At 45.9% G+C, this 18,786-nt stretch overlaps 1 protein-coding gene across 1 annotated transcript; it reads left to right on the top strand.

The window, feature by feature from the left end:
• The first annotated feature begins 288 nt into the window (after positions 1-288).
• WHAMM (WASP homolog associated with actin, golgi membranes and microtubules) lies at positions 289-16,560 on the top strand. The gene is made up of 10 exons (XM_063346207.1): positions 289-912; positions 4,185-4,358; positions 5,672-5,822; positions 6,343-6,512; positions 7,224-7,389; positions 8,366-8,553; positions 10,029-10,115; positions 10,200-10,295; positions 11,324-11,924; positions 15,266-16,560. The coding sequence occupies exons 1-10, from the start codon at positions 364-366 to the stop codon at positions 15,550-15,552; spliced, it is 2,469 nt and encodes an 822-aa protein (XP_063202277.1). The 5' UTR covers positions 289-363; the 3' UTR covers positions 15,553-16,560.
• Positions 16,561-18,786: the final 2,226 nt, after the last annotated feature.

The following is an 18,786-nucleotide window of genomic DNA, read 5'->3' on the forward strand; positions in this document are numbered from 1 at the left end:
GCTCCGTGTCTCGTGCACCCTGCCCACCGCTCTCCGCGGAAACAACTGCTTGTTTCACAACAATAACTTTTTCTTCTCTTTTTCTTTTTTTTTTCTTCCCCTCCTTTACGCGTGCGTGGCACGAGCCCCGCCTCCCACTCTTGTGATTGTTATTTATTTCCCTGCCGGCTGCGTGAGGGCCGCCCGCCCCGCCCCCTCCCGGCAGCCACGCCCCATTCCCGCCCCCCGGCCGACGCCCGGCCAATGGCTCGGCGAGCTGCCGGTGACGCGCCGCGAGGGCCCAGTCCCCCGGCCGGGTTGGCGCGGAACCTCCCCGGCCGGTAAGTTTCTGTTTCGCTCGGCCGGGGCCGCCCCGCCGCCATCATGGACCCGCAGCCCGACAGCTTGGAGGGGTGGGTGGCCGTGCGCGACACCGCCTTCGCCGAGCCTCGGCCGCCGCGACTCCGCTTCCTCGTGGCCTGGAACGGCGTGGAGGGCGCGTTCGCCGTCACCTGCCACGGCCGGGCGGGGGAGGATGCAGCAGCGGCGCAGGCCCCGCAGAGCTGGGCCGGCCTCTTCTCGGCCCCGGCCCTGCGCGGCGTCCACCGGCAGCTGGCGGCCGTCTGCCCGCGCCTGGAGCCCGCCTTCCCCGCCCTGCCGCCCACCCTGCCCGGCGCCGCCACCGGCGGCGGGTTGTGGGCCGTGCTGTTCCCCGGTGGGCCGGCGCCGGGCGAGGCCGAGGTGCAGGAGCTGTGCCGGGAGCTGGAGCGGTACCTGGGCTGGGCCCTGGAGCTCTGCGGCGGCCGTGTGGTGCTGGACGCCCTCTTCGCCGCTGACCGCCGCCGCGACGACGAGTACTTCGAGAGCCTTCACGAGCTCCGCGGGAAGGCCTTGCGCGGCCACCTGGCCCGGGCTAAGGAGGCCCTGCGGCGGGTACGGGCCCCGGGGCCGGGGAGGGGGGCGGAGGGGCCGCCCCGCAGCGCTGGCGGGGCCTGAGGGGGCCGGCGGCCTGGGCCGGCCCCGCTGAGGGGCCAGCAGGCGCCTCCGGCCTGGGGCTGTCCCTGGGAGGTGCGGGGTGGGGGTGCTGCAGGGCCGCCCCTGCTCTCCCTGCAGGGAGGAGAAGGTTCCCCTCGGTGTAGGACGGATTTCACCGTTGGTGCTGCAGCAGGGCCGGCAGGTGCTCCTCTCTGAGCCTCGGCTTTAGCAGCTCCTGGTCACTGGGGAGGTACATGCATGAGGCTGGCAGCCTCTCCCGCAGGAGCTTCCCTCACCCGGGTCAGACTCCCACTGGGGTAATGTGAGCAAGGGTGACCAGGTCACTAATGTCACTTTGCTTGCAGTATTGTCCAGTGTTCAGATTAGTGTTGACGCAAACACTTTTTTTGGTTGTCTGGAAACTACTAAGTCAACTTTCTCAAGCACTGAATGTGATCAGTCTTTGTAAGCACCACTTAATAAAGTGGGGAACAATCCAGCTCCGGGTGGGCAGTCAGTGTAAGGCATTGGGGTGCTTACTTAAGCTGCAAGTGCTCCTACGAAAACACCTTGCTAAAAATACCCAGCAGTGTTGTGCAATGGGTGGAATGGTAACCAAAAGGGAGAGGACAATCATGCTCTCGTTTCCTAACCTGCCTATGAAGGACTCGCCTGTTCGCAGTGGTGCCTATAATTGGGGAATTCTCAGTCAAGTTTTTTATTAAAAACAAACTGAGCCACGGACCTATGCCAAATAGGTGTTCTGTAGTCAGAGAAGTTGTGTTATGCTTTTTAAAGTGTCAAATTCTGGCCTAATTATTTTATGAACTAGTGATGACTAGCCCATTCTCCTTTTAGTGCTGTAAGTTTCTTCTTGTGTTCCTGGATTTTTTTTTTTTTTCCCCCGTTGTAGTAAGTCATCTAGTAACATGGTTGCAAATAGGACATTGGTACGTTAAAACAATAGATCGCCAGTGTGTTGCTTCTATACTTTTCTTGCAGGATGTTTGCAGTCTATTTCCTGGCAAAGTAAGCTGAAAGGTGTTCAATGAAAATGATTATGCTTCAGGGGAGAGTTAAGACCAGTTGGCTTTAGCCTTCTGTTTCTTATTTCAGTAGTTAACAACTGTGACAACATTACTTTTTCAGAAAGATGCTGTTTTCTAAAAACACAACTTTATTTTACATAAGGTCCATGCACAATGTTGTATACAAAGGCAACAGTTCCCGTAACTGACCATAACAGTTCATGGCCCAGTTAGAAATACTTTCTAGCCACTATGCTCTTTTGCAGGCAACACTAGTATGTACAGCTATGTGGCGGATTGGTGGTTAAGTATAACTCAGTAGCAGTTATTCTGATATTTCTAGCTATGTTTTAGATATGGCTAAACATGCTATAGAGTGGTGGTATATTTGCAGGCTAAATTCATTTTATTGTAGTCTAGACCACGTTACGCAAGAGTCAAGAAATAAAATATGCCTGTTCTGGCACTAAAACTAGCCTTAAGTGTTAGAGCATCCTTCCCTTTTCACATCCATGTCCTTCTCAAATACTTCATCCTCTGGGCCAGGAAATTCATTTTGAAGAATGTAGAAGATACTGGTACAAGATGGAGGAGAGTAGTATTGTGTAAATACTTCTTATGTGTGTATGTTCAAAAACTAAGGGAAAAACCCAAGAGCAATACTGTTACAACCACCACAGGAGTCAGCTGGGCTAATGGCAAACCAGAATTCCATGAAACGAATATCAGTTTGTGTAAAAGCAAGGATTTTACTTTAAAATGGAAAACAAAAAAAAAAACCCCAAACCCTTGCAATGAGTAATTTTCTCATGAGTTGACTTTAAAATTTCACTAATACTTCCCCTGTACTCACTATAAACATTCTCCAGGAGCAGCATGGCCCTCACGGCTTGCTTTGAGTATTGGAACCAGAAAGTGAACTATTGGGTGTCTAGTTGGCCTCGATAGTGGGGGAAAAAGCAGACTGCAGGCTGCTAAATTGCTGCAGGTGGGCTTTAGGACTGTGTCTGAGCTACCGTGAGCTCCTGGGGAAGCCAAAGGGGCCACGGGACTTCTGGGATTATTAGAAATGGTGCAGTTCAGATCCTCTTTTTCCCCTGTCCTTCCTGTGCCAGGCCTGGAGTGTGGGAAATGCCCTTGAGCGGACTTCCATAAATTTTCCATGTGGAAATGCCTCCACAGCTGGGGACTTTGCTCCGGTTGTCTTACCCAGACTAAACTGGCAAGAGCAAAGGTGGTGGTTTGATTCTAGTGCTTTTCAGTTGCAACACAATCAAGCTTATGTTTCTAATGCCTTTTCGCATTGTTGTAGCACCAGACATCCCCTGTTCCCTTCCCTCCTTACAGAGCTGTAGAGCAAACACTGTCTTTTCAGGAAGGTCTGTGTTTCTCCGTGGAACTTTGCTCTGTTCTCTCAGCTGGCTCACTCTGTCCTGGCACATAGGATGCACCATGGTCTAAGCTAGGTGCTGTCAAAGAAGAATCTTTGAAGCTTGGATTCGTGCCAGTAAATAAGTGCACCCGAGGAGAAGTTTCCAACTTTGTATTTTTTCATAGAAGCAAATAAAGACCTTAAGAAAGGCAGTTGTTCCATGGAAGCGTTACAATTTACAAAGTGTAATATTACTGGAACTGAGATTTGAATAAACTGTTATAAATTATACAAACGTTAAAGGAATGTAACTGCAGGGCGTATCAGGAGTAGAAATCTGTTTCTGAATCCTTATTTTTAAATGGCAATCTGATTTTTCTATGCCCAAAGTCAGAAATTCTGGATCCAGAAACTCCTTTCATATTAGCAGGCATTTAGTAATTGTGGAAGCAATGTGGGAGCTAGTTTAAGAATACCTTACTTGTCCTTCCAGTGCACAGACTTCCCCAGTTTCCTATTTGTGTTTATAAATAGCAGCGACCAAGTCACCTGCACACAGCTATTAGAACTTCTGCGGTGGAAGCCCTAGGCGAGAGTCTCCTTGCAGTCTCCCAGTACAATATGCAACAATTAGTGCCTTTAACAGTGTGGTGTTAATGATATTTCCAGCCAGGGGTGGCTGTCGCTGCTGGATGCCTGGCGTACGCCTCCTGTGCAGGGGGAAGCCTTGTCTGTTCATCAAATGACAAAGGGCAGGTCCTTCCCACCAAAGCTTGTCAGCACACACAGATGCAAAGCAGCCAAGTCTGATTTACCTTTTATCCCACTAGGTTCTTCAGCAGCATAAAAGTGCTGACACAATGGTGGCTTTGATGAAGGTTTACGAAGAAGAAGACGAAGCTTATCAGGATTTGGTCACCATGGCAACACAATTCTACCAGTATTTACTGCAGCCCTTCAGAGATATGCGAGAGCTGGCGACACTCTACAAACTGGAAATCCTGGTAGGTCTACCTTTACAAAGTGAAAGGCCAAGTAGGGCATCAGCTGCTCTTGGAGCAGTTTAGACTCAAATCACTTAACATTCCCTACTTCTGTCTGTACCTGTTGTTTTTTTTTCCCCTGCCAAGCTACCAAACGTGACTGAGAAATTCAGTTAGGGCAGAACCACCCTCAGAGGTTCTCAAGAGTCCATGGTATTAGCTTGAATAGAACCACATCTGTCTTCCCACCTATGTCCCACCTCCCTCCGTTTTGAGGAATTAAAGTGTCCCGAAGCTCCACCCCTCTGGGATTTACTCTCTGGTAGGCTGAATTTACAGAGATCTAAGTAGCCTTTGTTGTGCCACCTTTGGTGGGAGGCTTTGTGACATTGAGAATGCCATCCCCCAGCAATGCTGATGCACCAGATTAACTCAGCTGAGGTAGAACAGACGGCAGAGGAGACCTTATCACACAAAGTAATTCTCTATTGCTGCTACAACCTGCTGGAAGTACAGATTAAAACATGTCAGTTATCACTGTGTTCATTTAATTTTATGTGCTTCTTGAACTGGAAGCACATACTGAAAGCTGTGATGCCTCTGGAAAAGACAGCCATCTACTACTTTGATTTTTCCTTAAATAGTCTGTGAAAATTGAAGCGAGCTGTTCTTGAAAAGAGCAGAACAGTTTTAAGTTTAGACTAAGGTTCTTGGATACCAAAGGTCTAAATCTGTGAAGATAAAATACCCAGTATGCTGTACTGAAAATCTAAGTGAAAATTGGAATGGATAAAACAGAAAGGTTGTTTCTGTATAAAAAAACCCTCTAGGGCTCACTAATTCTTTTAAAAAAATATTTGAATACTAGTCTTGCACCCATGTACGCTTTGTGGACTTGAAAATATTCTGTTACATTTCTTTTCTATATCCCTGTTCCTATGTGAAAGAACTGCCAAACTGGAGAACCTGACAGTGCAATGTGCTGTCAACACGTGGGGAAAAATAGAAGAGAACATTGCACGTAGAAGAGTGGTTTTGAGTTACTTTTAGTAACAACTAAAACCACTTGTGTTGGACAAGATTTTTAAGATGATAGTTTAAAAATATTTTAAGAAATAAATCAATCCAAAGTTAAGTGTGAAGTCATAATTGGGAAACAAAGGTTCTGAGTTAGCCCAGAGAAGGAAGAACAGGGCAATACGCAGGCATGAGTAGTGATTCGCTTTGTGTTGCTACTGTACTCTGCCTTGCTTGAAATGTCTCCAAGTATAGCATAACGTGAGCTGCACCACTGTGGTAACCAGTTAGCAACTGAAAGTTTTGTCTCCCTGCAGAAATCCTTGCAGTATGATCATTTGGGGCCTAAAAGAGTAGCTGCTTTGCAGAAAGATGCTGAAGAATGGACTAAGCGGGCTGAGAATGCTGTGCGCTCCATTCAGGATATCACTGTGAACTACTTCAAGGAAACTGTAAAGGCTCTGGCAGGTAATCAGAATGATTTGCACAAAAGGTTGTTCAAATACTTGACTCGGGGGACTGAAAGGTCTTTTTATTACCTTTGCTGCTCTCTCTCTGCAGACCCTGAGGTTAGGATGAGTGTCCAACTTAAGCAGTATTTTATTCACTTATCTTTTAACCAATTTGGTTTACAACTTGCATTTGACTTGCACACACAAACATTATCAAGGCCTGAGACATGCCTGCATACCTCCGAACAAAAACCATGCACGCTTTTAATGCTTGATATGCAAGCCTCAAGGATTTCAGTGCATTAACTGAATAGATCACTGTGTAACTGTTAAGGCATGTTTCCATGGTAAAATGAAATATTTTACTTACATATATAAAATCATAAATTCAACCTTTTAGTCTTGTAATTTCTAAAGAAGCTTCAGAAATTGTTTAATAGTATCATCATTTTTAGTACTGCAGCTATCGCGGAAACACACGAGGGCTGTAAGTACACTGCATTTCTCATCTCCCGTTGCAATGTTTTAATCTGCAGCAATGGAAAAACAGATGGAACAAGATCAGGAAAGATTTGGTAAAACAGCCTGGGCATCAGCCTTGCCACGACTAGAAAACCTGAAGTGCATGTTAGCTAAAGAAACCCTTCAGCATCTGCGGGCAAGAGAGTTGTGCCTGAAACAGAAGAGAGCTGGCATTCAGAAAAACGTAAGACCTTGAAAAGCCTCCTTTTCTGTCACTGGTTTGTGGAGGGCTGAGCAAAACCTGCCAAAGTGGTCATGGCAGTAGACCGTCAAAGTCTTTGTCTGTGAAACAGCTTAGGTTTTCAACATGGTTTTAAGTTGTGGAAAAATGCATGTCTCCAGTTTTTTAAAATGCTTCTGCACATATGAGGACGCTTAGCAAAGGTTAAGATGCATTCTTTTACAGTTCAGGTGTCATGTTAGCATTTGTAATACTAACCTTTAAAATTGTTAGTTTTAGGGAGATAAAGACCAGATATTATTTTCAGAGGATGCTGCAAAATAAAGATACTTACTTGATTTTAATCTTCTGATCTTCTTGATTTGATGCTATCTAACTGCTGCTAGGAGTACCTGACGTTTATTTTCCAAGAGTGGTGTACTGCACTATATATAATTGTCTTCAGGAGCAGTATTATTTGTGCAGATTGTAATGAAGGCTTGCCTGGTAGACTTAAGGTAAAATTACACTTCCTGTTAATAAGGCTCTCTGTTCCTCTGAGTTTCTGCTCCAAGCCATTTCTAAAGTTCTGTGCTTTCCGTACCGCTGTGCTTTCCGTACCTAAGCAGCTGCCAGTTAGGCCAGGCTCTGTACAGATATTTGGGCATCCATGCATGTTTCCGGTGTGCATATTTTGTTATTAATGCTTTTTATTTTCTATTTGGGGCTACACAGATGGAGAACCTCAGTGAACAAGAAGAGAACCTAACTGTAGTGGAGGAGCTGGAAATACACTATTATGAAACCCAGCTGGAATTATATAATGTACAGCTTGAAGTATTAAAACATGAAGAGATGCTGCTTATCGTACAGTTGGACACTTTAAGGAGACATATTCAAGGTAAGAATAAACAAATATTTAAGCACATATCCAAAACACAGGAATGATATAGCCTGCTCTGTTTTCGCTTAAAAAAAAATAAAAATAAAAAAGGAGGATTATCACTGCTCAGGTCTTGATAGTAGAATGCATCGTTGGAAAACACTGATGCTGTGGCACAATCTGGTATTGTGTTTTCTGACTAACTAGACACTAATTTGGCAACACAGTTTAAAAAAAAAAAACCCACACTGGTAGCTGATCTTGATAGCAGCTGTGATATGTGCATGCACTGGTTTAGGGTATGGAATAACTTATATTGGAAATACTTAACGGCGTTTGTAGTTACAGGATCTATGCATAGAAACTGTGGATATCATGACCTGCTGAAATGGGCCCTGAAATTCATCACAAAGCTGTTGTAGTTTAACAGGTAGAAATTGCAACACCCTGTAATGACAAAAAGAGGTGATTGTAGTTAGATGGTACTTGAGTACTGCTATATTCCAGTTTTAAGTGTCTCTTTGTAACATATTTATGACCAAATTAGGCACCGGTCTTGTTTATGCTTATTTGTTCTTATGAATACTCTATTACCGTGTACGCTGTGAAGTAAATATTGCTCCTGCTTGTTGCATAATTAAAGCCTGGTAAATAGTTAAATAAGTCACCCAGTGTTGATCGGAACAGTCTTCAGTTTTCCAGGAATACTCCAGTTGGTGAAGGTAGGGATTAAAGCACAGAGGGCCATTTGAAAGAGGAAGCTAAACAACAACAAATGCTAACAGCATAAATTTGATCCTGCAAAGCGCCCCTGTGAGTAACATCACATGTTTGCGTAAGGCTTTGAAGGACCAAGCTCGGCTCTGGAGCATTAGACTTTCTACTAACTCACTCACTGCCTTCAGTGGCTTTTAAAATGTCATTAGTTCTTTAAATGTTTAAATAACTGTGGCAAGTTTTGGTTTTTTTAAAAAAATGCCAAATGCCTTTTTAGAGAAACAGGATGAAGTTGTTTACTATGATACATGTGAAAATCCTGAGGAGCTCAAGGTCATTGAACAGACAATGGGACAACATTACGCTAACTTGTCAGAAATGACGATGCTGAGGCAGAAGACTAAGCAGTTGGAGACAAAGCGTGGGACTGTCTGTGCGAGGAGAGCCTACCTCAGGAACAAAAAAGTAAATGCAGTCCTGGAGATGTGCATTTTCTTTAGCTGATGTCTTGACTCACGAGGGATGGACAGGAAACAACTAGGGAAGCTTTGGGTGGAGCGTGCAAGATGATACATGGCTCAGTACTGAGGCCACCAAACAGAAAGAGGGGCAATGTGATTTTGAGGCAGCTTTACACTCCGCTGTGTGGTGCAAGTGCCTCTCTAGTTTAAGAGAGCACAAACTGACGTGGATGACCCAGGAGGTGTTCCCCTATCAGCTCAACCTTACCAGGGCCCCGCTGTGACCAGCTGGAGCTTTGCCCTGGCAGAGTTTTACAAAGCAGCTGCAGTAAAGGAGGAAACCTGGCCTGCAATGAAGGAAGCTGCAGTGACAGAGCAACCCACACAGGGATACTTACTTTACCTTTGAATGGGGGGAGCGGGGGGGAATTCAACTGTTGCAATTCTCTCTCCAGCCTCTCAGTTCTGTGGAAAGGGCAGTTTTTTCCTTTGCTTCCCATTCATAGCAGACGCTAGGAAGACAAGTGAGATCACAGTTGACTCTCAGGAACTTTCCCAGTGAGCTGAGCTTACCTTACACTTGCACAGTCATGCTGGGGCAGAGACCAGAGATTTAAGCTCAAGTCTGTCTAGCCTTTTACCCCTCACTAGCCTGGACAAAACGGGAATGACATTGGAAATGTTTTGTGAGCCATCATTGTCTCTTGCTTGCAACTGCTTCCTCATCAGACGCTTCTTTTGCTTCTGTTTTCATTCACTTAATTGCTGTCTGTTGGTTATGTAACACTAAAGCCAAATGCCAGATGATTTGCAAATGCTTACCCAGCCATGTGGATAATCCCCCGCTGTACAGTGACAAATAGCGACTCCCAGAGAAAATATTGAAGCCTGCAGCTTCTCTGCGGCACTTTGTTACTAACAGAAGGTACCCCTGTTAGGCATTCATTGTGCTTCCTGTACCTTTGCTTCCCTGGCTTTTGTATTTGCGAGCTATGGCAAATAAGGGGCAGAGGGAAAGTACCCTTGTATTTTTGTAATGCCCTGCTGGCTTCCCTCTTGCCTTCTTCCTCATGTCTTTGCACCCCTGCCCTCCAGCTGGTACCTGGGTGAAATTTCTTCAGAGCTTGTTTCTGCCTTTTTTTTTTTCCTTCTCCTTTTTTTTAAACCTAAATGTAATGCAGAGGGATCAGTTCAGATCTGGGTCTATTTCCTCTGCAGCATGAATAACCCTAATAGGTTATTATACACTAATTAGGAGAAAAAAGATCCCATTTGCTTTAGCCATGAAGGAGTCCCACAGGCTTCACCTTCAGGGTCTCACACATCTGCCATAGGTTGAGCTTAGCCATCCTTCTTGGCACAGCCAAGCACTTAGCCTCGGTCGCTGTTTAGTGGCTTCTGCACAGGAGTTAATGGCACAGATGGTGCACAGTAAATGTGAACTAACCGAGGGTTGCATGAATTTTGCTGTTCTACCAGGATCAATGTGAAGCAAGCCATCAGCAGAGACTGCAACAGGCAGAAGAGAGCAAAAAACGCTTTCTGCAGCATCACAGCATTCAGATAGTGAGTACTGAATAGCAGCCTTGGAGAATGTAGCAGCTGCTTGTTTTCACACACTAATGCTTGCTTACTTCTATTTTAATGCAGAAGAGAGACAAGCAAAAAGAGGAGGAGAAAAAGAAAAAAGCTTGGATAAGCCAGGAACGTCAGAAAACACTGGAGAGGCTGAAAACATTCAGGGAGGCAAGTACCGTGAACTATAGCAGTCCAAAATGGTGTCAAAACACAGCATCAGAAAGTAGCCGTAGCTCATGTGTGAGCGCGGTCCAAACCAGAGACCACCATCTGGATGACCATGAGCCAGCAATGTGCCCTTGCGGCCAAGAAGGCCAGTGGCATCCTGGGGTGCATCAAGAAGAGTGTGGCAAGCAGCTCCAGGGAGGTCATCCTTCCCCTCTGCTCTGCCCTGGTGAGGCCGCATCTGGAGTACTGTGTCCAGTTCTGGGCTCCCCGGTTCAAGAAGGACAGGGAACTGCTGGAGGGGGTACAGCAAAGGGCTACTGAGATGATTAGGGGACTGGAACACCTCTCTTATGGAGAAAGGCTGAAGGATTTGGGTCTCTTCAGCTTGGAGAAAAGACGACTGAGGGGGGATCTTAATCAACACTTATAAATACTTAAAGGGTGGGTGTCAGGGGGATGGTGCCAGACTCTTCTCAGTGGTGCCCGGGGACAGGACAAGAGGTAATGGGCACAAACTTGAGCATAGGAAGTTCCACCTAAACATGAGGAGGAACTTCTTTACTTTGAGGGTGGCAGAGCACTGGCATGGGCTGCCCAGAGAGGTGGTGGAGTCTCCGTCTCTGGAGACATTCAAAACCCGCCTGGACGCGTTCCTGTGCAGCCTGCTCTGGGTGACCCTGCTCTGGCAGGGGGTTGGACTAGATGATCTCCAGAGGTCCCTTCCAGCCCTACCGTTCTGTGATTCTGTGATCTGGATAGCCTAAAAAGAGGATTGTGTGTAATCTAAAGGATTAAATACACTAAGGGTATAGTTTCCAGATGCAGAGCCTGTCGCAAAGAATAGAAGTGAGGAAATGGCTTTAAAAGAAATACCTTGATATTCATTTGAATATGTTCAGGGTTGAATTTTCTACTTGAATGGGTGAATGGGACAGGTCTGTACTCTGTGGCTTTTTTGTTTCTCTGGGATTGATGTTTTGACCAGTCCAATGGAGATGTGACCTTCTGCCTTATGATTTGTTTTTCAGAAGTGTCCAGCTCATGTTGTTTTGAAAACATCTCGTCCCCAACCTCTCAGTCCCAAGTTGCCACGAAGCATCACTCAGCAGGTTGCAGTAATGTCCCGTCCACGTTCATCAAGAGCAAGGGTAGCTCCAGAGCAGCCAAAGAGCATACTGCTAGTAGAAGCCAAAGAATCAAAAGCTGCACATCAGAATACCCCAGCGGATATCCCTGTCCAGATCTTTGTTACTGATGGTGACACAGAGCAACAAAAGCACAGCGAGGGACCATCCTCCTCACCACCATCACCACCTCCAGGACTGATGGTCTCTCCATCCTCCCCACCATCACCACCTCCGGGATTGATGGTCTGTCCATCCTCCCCACCATCACCACCTCCAGGACTGATGGTCTCTCCATCCTCCCCACCACCACCACCTCCTCCACCCCCTCCTCCTTTACCCTCTCCTCCCCCTCCTCCCCCACCTCCCCCTTTACCTCTCCAGTTAAAGACACCGTCAGCAACAGAGGATAAGCCACTTCCCCTTAGCGCCGATGGCCCCACAGAGAGCCCTGCACTGCACAAACAGGATGACTCATCCAGGAGGTCTATAAATAATTACATAGGTAAGAAGGCTCACATCGACTGGTGATGTTTTCTTCGTTGCCTGTATTTCTCTGTTCTCCCTCTCTCTGGTTCTGGTCAGCAATAGTGTGAAGTCTTGCTTAAGAGAAGGAAGCTCTTGGAAAGCTTAGTCTAACGAACCACATATGATAACACTGACTATAACTCAGGATGTTAAATGAGTAACCATGATTTGTGTATTCTGTTTGCACTTCACAGGGTTCTGATGCTCACAGTGTGTGACTCGGTGTTTTTGGGGAAGTGCTGTCAAATTGGACAGGTCAATCTTTTAGGACATTTGAACTTGAATCTGCTGGAATCCTACATTATTAAGTACAGCCTTACAGGTTTAAACCGTGTGTTGTGGTTTAACCCCAGCTGGCAACCAACCACCACGCAGCCACTCGCTCACTCCCCCGCAGTGGGATGGGGGAGAGAATCAGAGTATAAGTGTGAGAAAACTCATGGGTTGAGATAAAGACAGTTTAACAAGTAAAGCAAAAGCCCACAACATGAGCAAAGCAAAACAAGGGCTTAATTCATTGCTTCCCATTGGAAGGCAGGTTTTCAGTCATCTCCAGGAAAGCAGGGCTCCATCACATGTAACAGTTTCTTGGGAAAACAAATGCCATCACTTTGAACATCCCCCACTTCCTTCTTCCCCCAGCTTCATATACTGAGCAGGATGTCATATGGTGTGGGATATCCCTTTGGTCAGCTGTCCCTGCTGTGTCTCCTTTGAACTTTTTGTGCACCCCCGGCCTACTCACTGGTAGGGTGGTATGAGGAGCAGAAAAGGCCTTGAGAGCTTAGCAACAATCACAACCAGCAATCTGCTATCAATGCTATTTCCCATCCCGTATCCAAAACATAGCACTACATCAGCCTGCTCCTAAGAAATTCGTCTCTGCCCCAGCTGAAACCGTGACACCATGCTTAATCACAGCACTGCTAGTTCTGTGGAGATCTTAATTCAGGACCTGCCTTTCTCATGACGCTGAAAATCCCACTGCTGTAATAGGTAGGAAAATGTCAGAAGAAATTCCAAGGAGAGAGGGGTTTATTCATGTTGTTTGGTGAGAGGCAACTTTTATTACCAGGTTTGTTCTTGCTGCAATTTTGCAACTTTTGGACCGAATGTTATATTTTGATTAAGGATTAATCACCTGTCCAGTCAGAAGACCACAGTGGGTAAATTTGTGGTTGTCCTATGGCTCCACTTTAGTGTTGTGATTTATGTACTCCAGAGCTAGCAGTTGGGCTGCTCGCATTTCTAAGGTCTGCACAGCCCGAGTCCACTTAGAATTTGCTTGGTTTCTAAATACGGATTTCTTAAGGGCATTTGTGTAGAATTCAACCAGGATTTGAAAGGCAGGTGGATAACTTTGGCACACTAACATTCCTAGGGCAAAAATTCTGTTCTGCTACACCTCTGCTTTGTTAGCAAGATCATGCAGGTGTAATTGAAGGCTGAACTTGGCAATTGAAACAGTAGTTTGAATGAGAATAGAGCTCAGCAGCCTCCCGAGGCCGCACTGGTTACATCCTGCTAACAGGCTTATTTTTATCTCTAAAGCAAGCAGATATTTTTACTATGTCAGGGAGATTGATCTAAGTTGGAAGGCAGCAATTTTTTATTGTCGTTTTTCACAGTGGAGCTTATGCTAGAATGAAGCATGTCTTTAAATGCGGTACATTCCTTTTCCTTTTCAGACTATTCACAATACCTCTAAGCAGCCTTTATATCCTCTCAGTTAAGAGGCAAACCCAGGCAGAAATCCCAAGGAAAGTTCAGCATTTTCAGTTCTTCCAAGGTGCGGGGAAGTACGAGGGCTGAGGCAGTCGAGGTACCGTGCCAAGCTGCCGCGCATCCAGTGGATCAGTGAGCGGACTTCAGTCTGGGAAGTCCGTGGGATAACTCCGCCACAGATACTCTGAAGCAGCTTTGATCAGCAGCAGGAGTTGTACGCCAGGGCAGTCTGACTGCTGCTGGAACAGCCTTGCTAGTAGCTACTACTTACTACCATTCACAGCCTAACATTGATGTTCCTACACTGTTTTTGGATAAGAAAAATCCTGTTTTGTTTATTGGAGAGATCTGGTTGGTTGTTTACACCCATTTCATGAAGAAAACCAGCATGCTAATTGCTGCAATAGTAATCGATAAAATACTGCCACAGGAACTTACTGAAACAGCTTCATAACCAGGTTGGTTTTAGTTAGACGTGGGCTACTCATGTCTTTGCACGTGAAAAGCCAGGAGAGGTGTATATTCTGGTGTTGAAAATATTGTCTGTAATGTGTTAACATCCTTTCCAAGGGGAACTTCTTTTATAATTTGTGAGTCTGAGTAGTCTTTTACCAGGCAGCCCATTTGATTAATAGACTTCGGGTTTACTTGAAGCCTTTGTAAGACAACTTGGTGCATCTTTGCTCGATCCTTGTCTGGCGTCTCAAGTCTTTGAAGGTACCACAGATTTAGCAGAATGTTACGTTTCGAGCGCTTGATGTTAATCGCGTAACCTTCTGTGCACTGCACATGGCAAAAATACTTGTAGCCGTGAGGCACAGATGGTCTGAAGCTGTGGCCGAAGGAGTCGACTGCTCTCCAGGGAAGCTGCCTCCCTCCCCGACAGTCTGAAGCAGCAACAGAGACTCCAACAGAAGGATTAAAACCCAAATTACGGTGTGTATGAAGAGAACTAGTGGAAGCTCTCTCAGTGTGATGTCCTTTATGGTCTGAAGTTCAGAAACATACACCTGAGATTTAAATCACACTGTAAAAGGGGAATTATTTTTTAAGTCCATCCGGAAAAGAGCTGCCTGCCTGCTCAGGGCCTGATCTGGCTCCCACTGACTTCAGTGGTGCAGTTTCAAGCCCTTTTGCTCAAATCCTTTCGTTTTTCTCTTGGCTGAGCAGAAATGCAATTGACAGTCTCAGCAGGCATCTGAGCGAGCTAGGAGGAATAGTAGATTGTTGCTAATACAGAATACAAGAGGTTTTTTCGTTCAGTGAAATTTTTTTGAAAGCCCATAAAGTTGTAATAAAAAAGAAGCATCCTCCTTTGCGTATAATTTCTTGCTTAAAGCACAACCTTGTATAATGTTGAAAAGGCGTTGGAGTCTCAATTCAAGATGTAAAAGCTTTAACTGCTTTTTAAAAGCAGTTCCAGAGCCTGGTTGTTGCAGAAGCTTGAAAGAGCCTGTGCCAGAACAGACCAGTCTTTTTCCTGTCTCCAGCAAAGATGAAAGGAAGACTCCTGAGCACTTGAGTAGGGTTTTATACCTTTGAGTGGGGCTGTCTTGTTCGTTCTTCTGGTAACAATAGATTTGTCTGTTGCAGGTTCCATGGACGAGGTTTTGGCTTCTCTAAAACGCGGTGAAGTTCATCTTCGCAAAGTGGAACAGCCAAATCCATATGCCTCTGTAAAAGACAACATCCTCTCTGCCATAAGGCAAGGAGTTAAACTAAGGAAAGTGAATCGAGATACAGAGAAAGATGTCAGTAAAGGATCCGCTAATGAGCTAGAGAGAAGCATTAAGGCAGCCATCCAGAGAATTAAGAAAGTGTCTGCTGATTCGGAAGAGGAGGAGAACAATGATCAGAATAATGGAGAATGGGACAGCTAACCAATTCAGAGTAACAGACTTACTGACTGGAACAGCACGTGTCTCATTTTGCACGTTGTGGAAGACTGTCCCTTTCAGAAGGAAAACCAGTGTGATTGTGTGTTCTCATAGTCCGAAATGTCTTGTAAAAGAATCCTGTTGATTTTCCTATAAGAGCTGCAGATTCTTATTTTTGCATGAGAAATCATACTCCAAATTATGCTTGCATTAATAGGTATTTCTGCTCAACCATGTAGAGTTTTCACCACATCTGAAGACAGCTAAAGTGTTGGATTGAAACATACTTCATTTAGATTGTTACTACACAGTGGGTAATGCTATCACAACAAAATTTAAGGAGTGAAAAACTAACTGAAAATCTGTTTTGTCAGATAAAAGTAGAACAAAATCTGTGGTGATAGAGGCAGACCAGAAGACTTAGCACAATCTGGAACCTCTCATTCCTACCTCCATTATCCAGAAAATTCTTTAACATTTTGCTTGTCTAATACAGCTCACTCTAATAACTACATGGATTCTTCATTTATCATTATGTTATAAAGTGTGCACTTAAGAATGGGCTTGGTAATGCTGATTGGAAAAATTACAATCAAGTTTGAAATAAACACTACTGTAGTAATTACTGAAAAGTTTACTTTTTAGCTGGAAGCTTATATAGAGAGGATTTTTAGATGGTAAATGTTTTTCATACATCTGCATTTACAATGAACTGTTGGCATGAAAGCAGGCCAACATATTGTATATAATATTTTCTGAGATCTAGCCCTGTAATACAGAGCTGCATTTCTCCACTGAGAACATCGATATGTGTTTGTAACTACTTTCATGAATTTAAATTACCCGATAGCCTTATAAATGGCAGATATTTGCATTGTGCCTGGAACCTGACTATTTAAAAATTCAGCTACGTTCAATTTAGAGACTGTTTCTATTTTGGGTAGATAGTGACAAAAATGATTCAAAGTTTCTTTTGGAGCTTATACTGACCTTTAATAAAAATATATCCTGACAGAAGTAGCGGAGTCAGAGTGCTCTCATTTTAGGATGCTGCTGGGAAGTAAGCATTGCTTACACCGTGCTGCTCTGGGTTTTGATAGCAAGTGGCAGCCATACAGCAACTGTGCTCTGTCACGAGCCGTATATGGAAATGCCCTTATTTTCTCAAATATTTATGAATTGTAATTGTAATCTGTTTAATCAGCACGGTAAATATGTGTGCAACAGTTTTCATGCGAGAAGCAGAAGCAGCAGCTGGGGGTTCATTTCTTACTGTTTCAGCACCTATTGCTGTTTGGAAGCCAGAAAAAAATGACCTTTTTTTTTTTGTGTCCACTGCCATCAAGCCAAATGGAGAGACGAGCGGTGTCGGCGGCAGCACAGGTCAGTTCTGCACGCTCAGGCTTTCCCGTGCCCGCGCACTCCTGCCGAAGGCAGCTCCGAGTCCAGCACAGAGCCCTTCCACGTTTTATTGCTACGGTTGAATCCTCAGCTAGTGTGCTAGGGAGTTCAGCGCGGCAGTTTAAAGTATGCAGAGAGTAAGTGGGTTGCAATTCCTCCAACAAATCTTACGGCTTTTGTGTGTTTAAGAGCAGCAATTTGACCCAGGAGAGGCCGTATGAGTAACAGCAGCCCTGGACGGTGATTTCTCTGACCTAGAGTTGTGGAACTGTATCTGGAGCTCGGGAAGGGGCTGATCACAGGTGTTCAACATCCCAGGCTGTAAAACTTCCTTAAAAGCTGACTCAGAAACCACCTGAACCCACCTGTTTTTCTGAATCCCACTTCATTTGCAGTGCGGGCAACAGACCTGCTCTGTGAAATATGTGCTGCGGCGATTTTCTAGTTGGGGTGGAAGAGTTCACCTCTGTCAAATACCCCTGCCGCTTGGTTCGCTACCAAACTCTGAAGGATGCGACTCGGCAGAGGTGAGCCCTGATGGGAACAGGGCTCCCAGGAGGCAGAGCAGCCCTTGCACACCCTGGAGACAATGGTGGGGTCCCGGCCGTGCCTGCGGGTGCTGCCGGAGCATGAGCGCTCCCGGACATCAGAAATTTGACCAGGGAAAATACCAAAAGCATGGTGTTAGCGTAAAGAAGAGAAGGCGAGAGAGCAGCTTTCAAACACATAAGAGGCTGCTGCAAAGAGGAGGGGAGTAATTTGTTCTGCGTGTTCACAGGGAGATAACGGGCTTAAATTACAGCCAGGAGGATCGGGTAAGGGGAGGAAAACCTTTGTAACAAACAGGGAGAGCAGAGAGGTGCAGGGACAGATTGCCTGGGAAGGTGGTGGAGTTTCTGGCTGTCTTTCAGAGCAGGTCAGACGAACAGCCCCCGAGGTGCTGCTGGAAGGGCTGCGGCGCTGCGGCAGGGCCAGACGATGGATGCGAGCGCGCTGCTGTGCTGCCCTGCGGCTCCCTGTGCTCTGTGGGGGAAGGCACAGCTCGTTTTGCAAGAAATGCCCAAATGTAAGATGACTGGAAAAAAAAACCGTTACTGAATCACCCTCAGATTTTTCCTCTGTCTCTCCATGACTATGACCTGCCGTGTGCCGCTGGCAAGGGGCTGTGGAGGGAATGGCGGGTAGGAGATGGCCCCGGTGCCCCTGCTTCACCCCAGGTTGATGAGGGGGTCAGGAGGAGAGAGGCCTTAATCTGGATTTGAGCTCAGGCTCCAGCAGGCGCCTTCCCACCACGGCAGGTTTGGTGCCACGGGCTTTTAGCCACGTGCAGGGGCTGGTGGGCAAAATGAGAAACTGGAGGGGCGGGCTGGCTCTGGGGTGACCAGCTCTACCAGACTACAGTAACATTAACCCGCAAAACTGCTGCGACAGCTTTTTGACATTTAAGACCCTTCTTAAAATAGCTTACTCTGGGCTAGTAAAAGAATCCCTCGATGGGAATAGTCTGCCCTAACCATCCAGCTGCAGAAATCGCTTTGTTTAAACTGAAAAAAATGCAGTTGGCTGGCTTTAGAGAGTTAATAATGCACAGATTTGCTGGAAAGCCCGGTAATGAGGTAAAAAGAGATCAATTTCTATAAATCAGCATTGCTGTGGCTTGTGATGTCTCTGACTAGACGTGGGCAGCCCAGACAGCAGCTGCCAGTATTTTTAGGGAGGCTTAAAGTTAATGTATTCAAAGATGACTTGGTCTGACTAAAGGAATTGCACTTTGAAATCCCAGGGCTTTGATCACAGCAAGAGGAGAGTCGCGGCAGCGTTACGCAGCGCACGGAG

The sequence above is a fragment of the Chroicocephalus ridibundus genome, chromosome 9 (genome assembly GCF_963924245.1).
Source record: "Chroicocephalus ridibundus chromosome 9, bChrRid1.1, whole genome shotgun sequence".
Lineage (NCBI taxonomy): Eukaryota > Metazoa > Chordata > Aves > Charadriiformes > Laridae > Chroicocephalus > Chroicocephalus ridibundus.

Excerpts from the sequence above, each read along its gene's own strand:
- WHAMM (XM_063346207.1), top strand. The coding sequence starts at position 364 with ATGGACCCGCAGCCCGACAGCTTGGAGGGGTGGGTGGCCGTGCGCGAC. Across the intron at positions 6,513-7,223 it reads GAGCTGGCATTCAGAAAAAC|ATGGAGAACCTCAGTGAACA; the intron begins GTAAGACCTTGA and ends GGGGCTACACAG. Across the intron at positions 11,925-15,265 it reads GTCTATAAATAATTACATAG|GTTCCATGGACGAGGTTTTG; the intron begins GTAAGAAGGCTC and ends TGTCTGTTGCAG.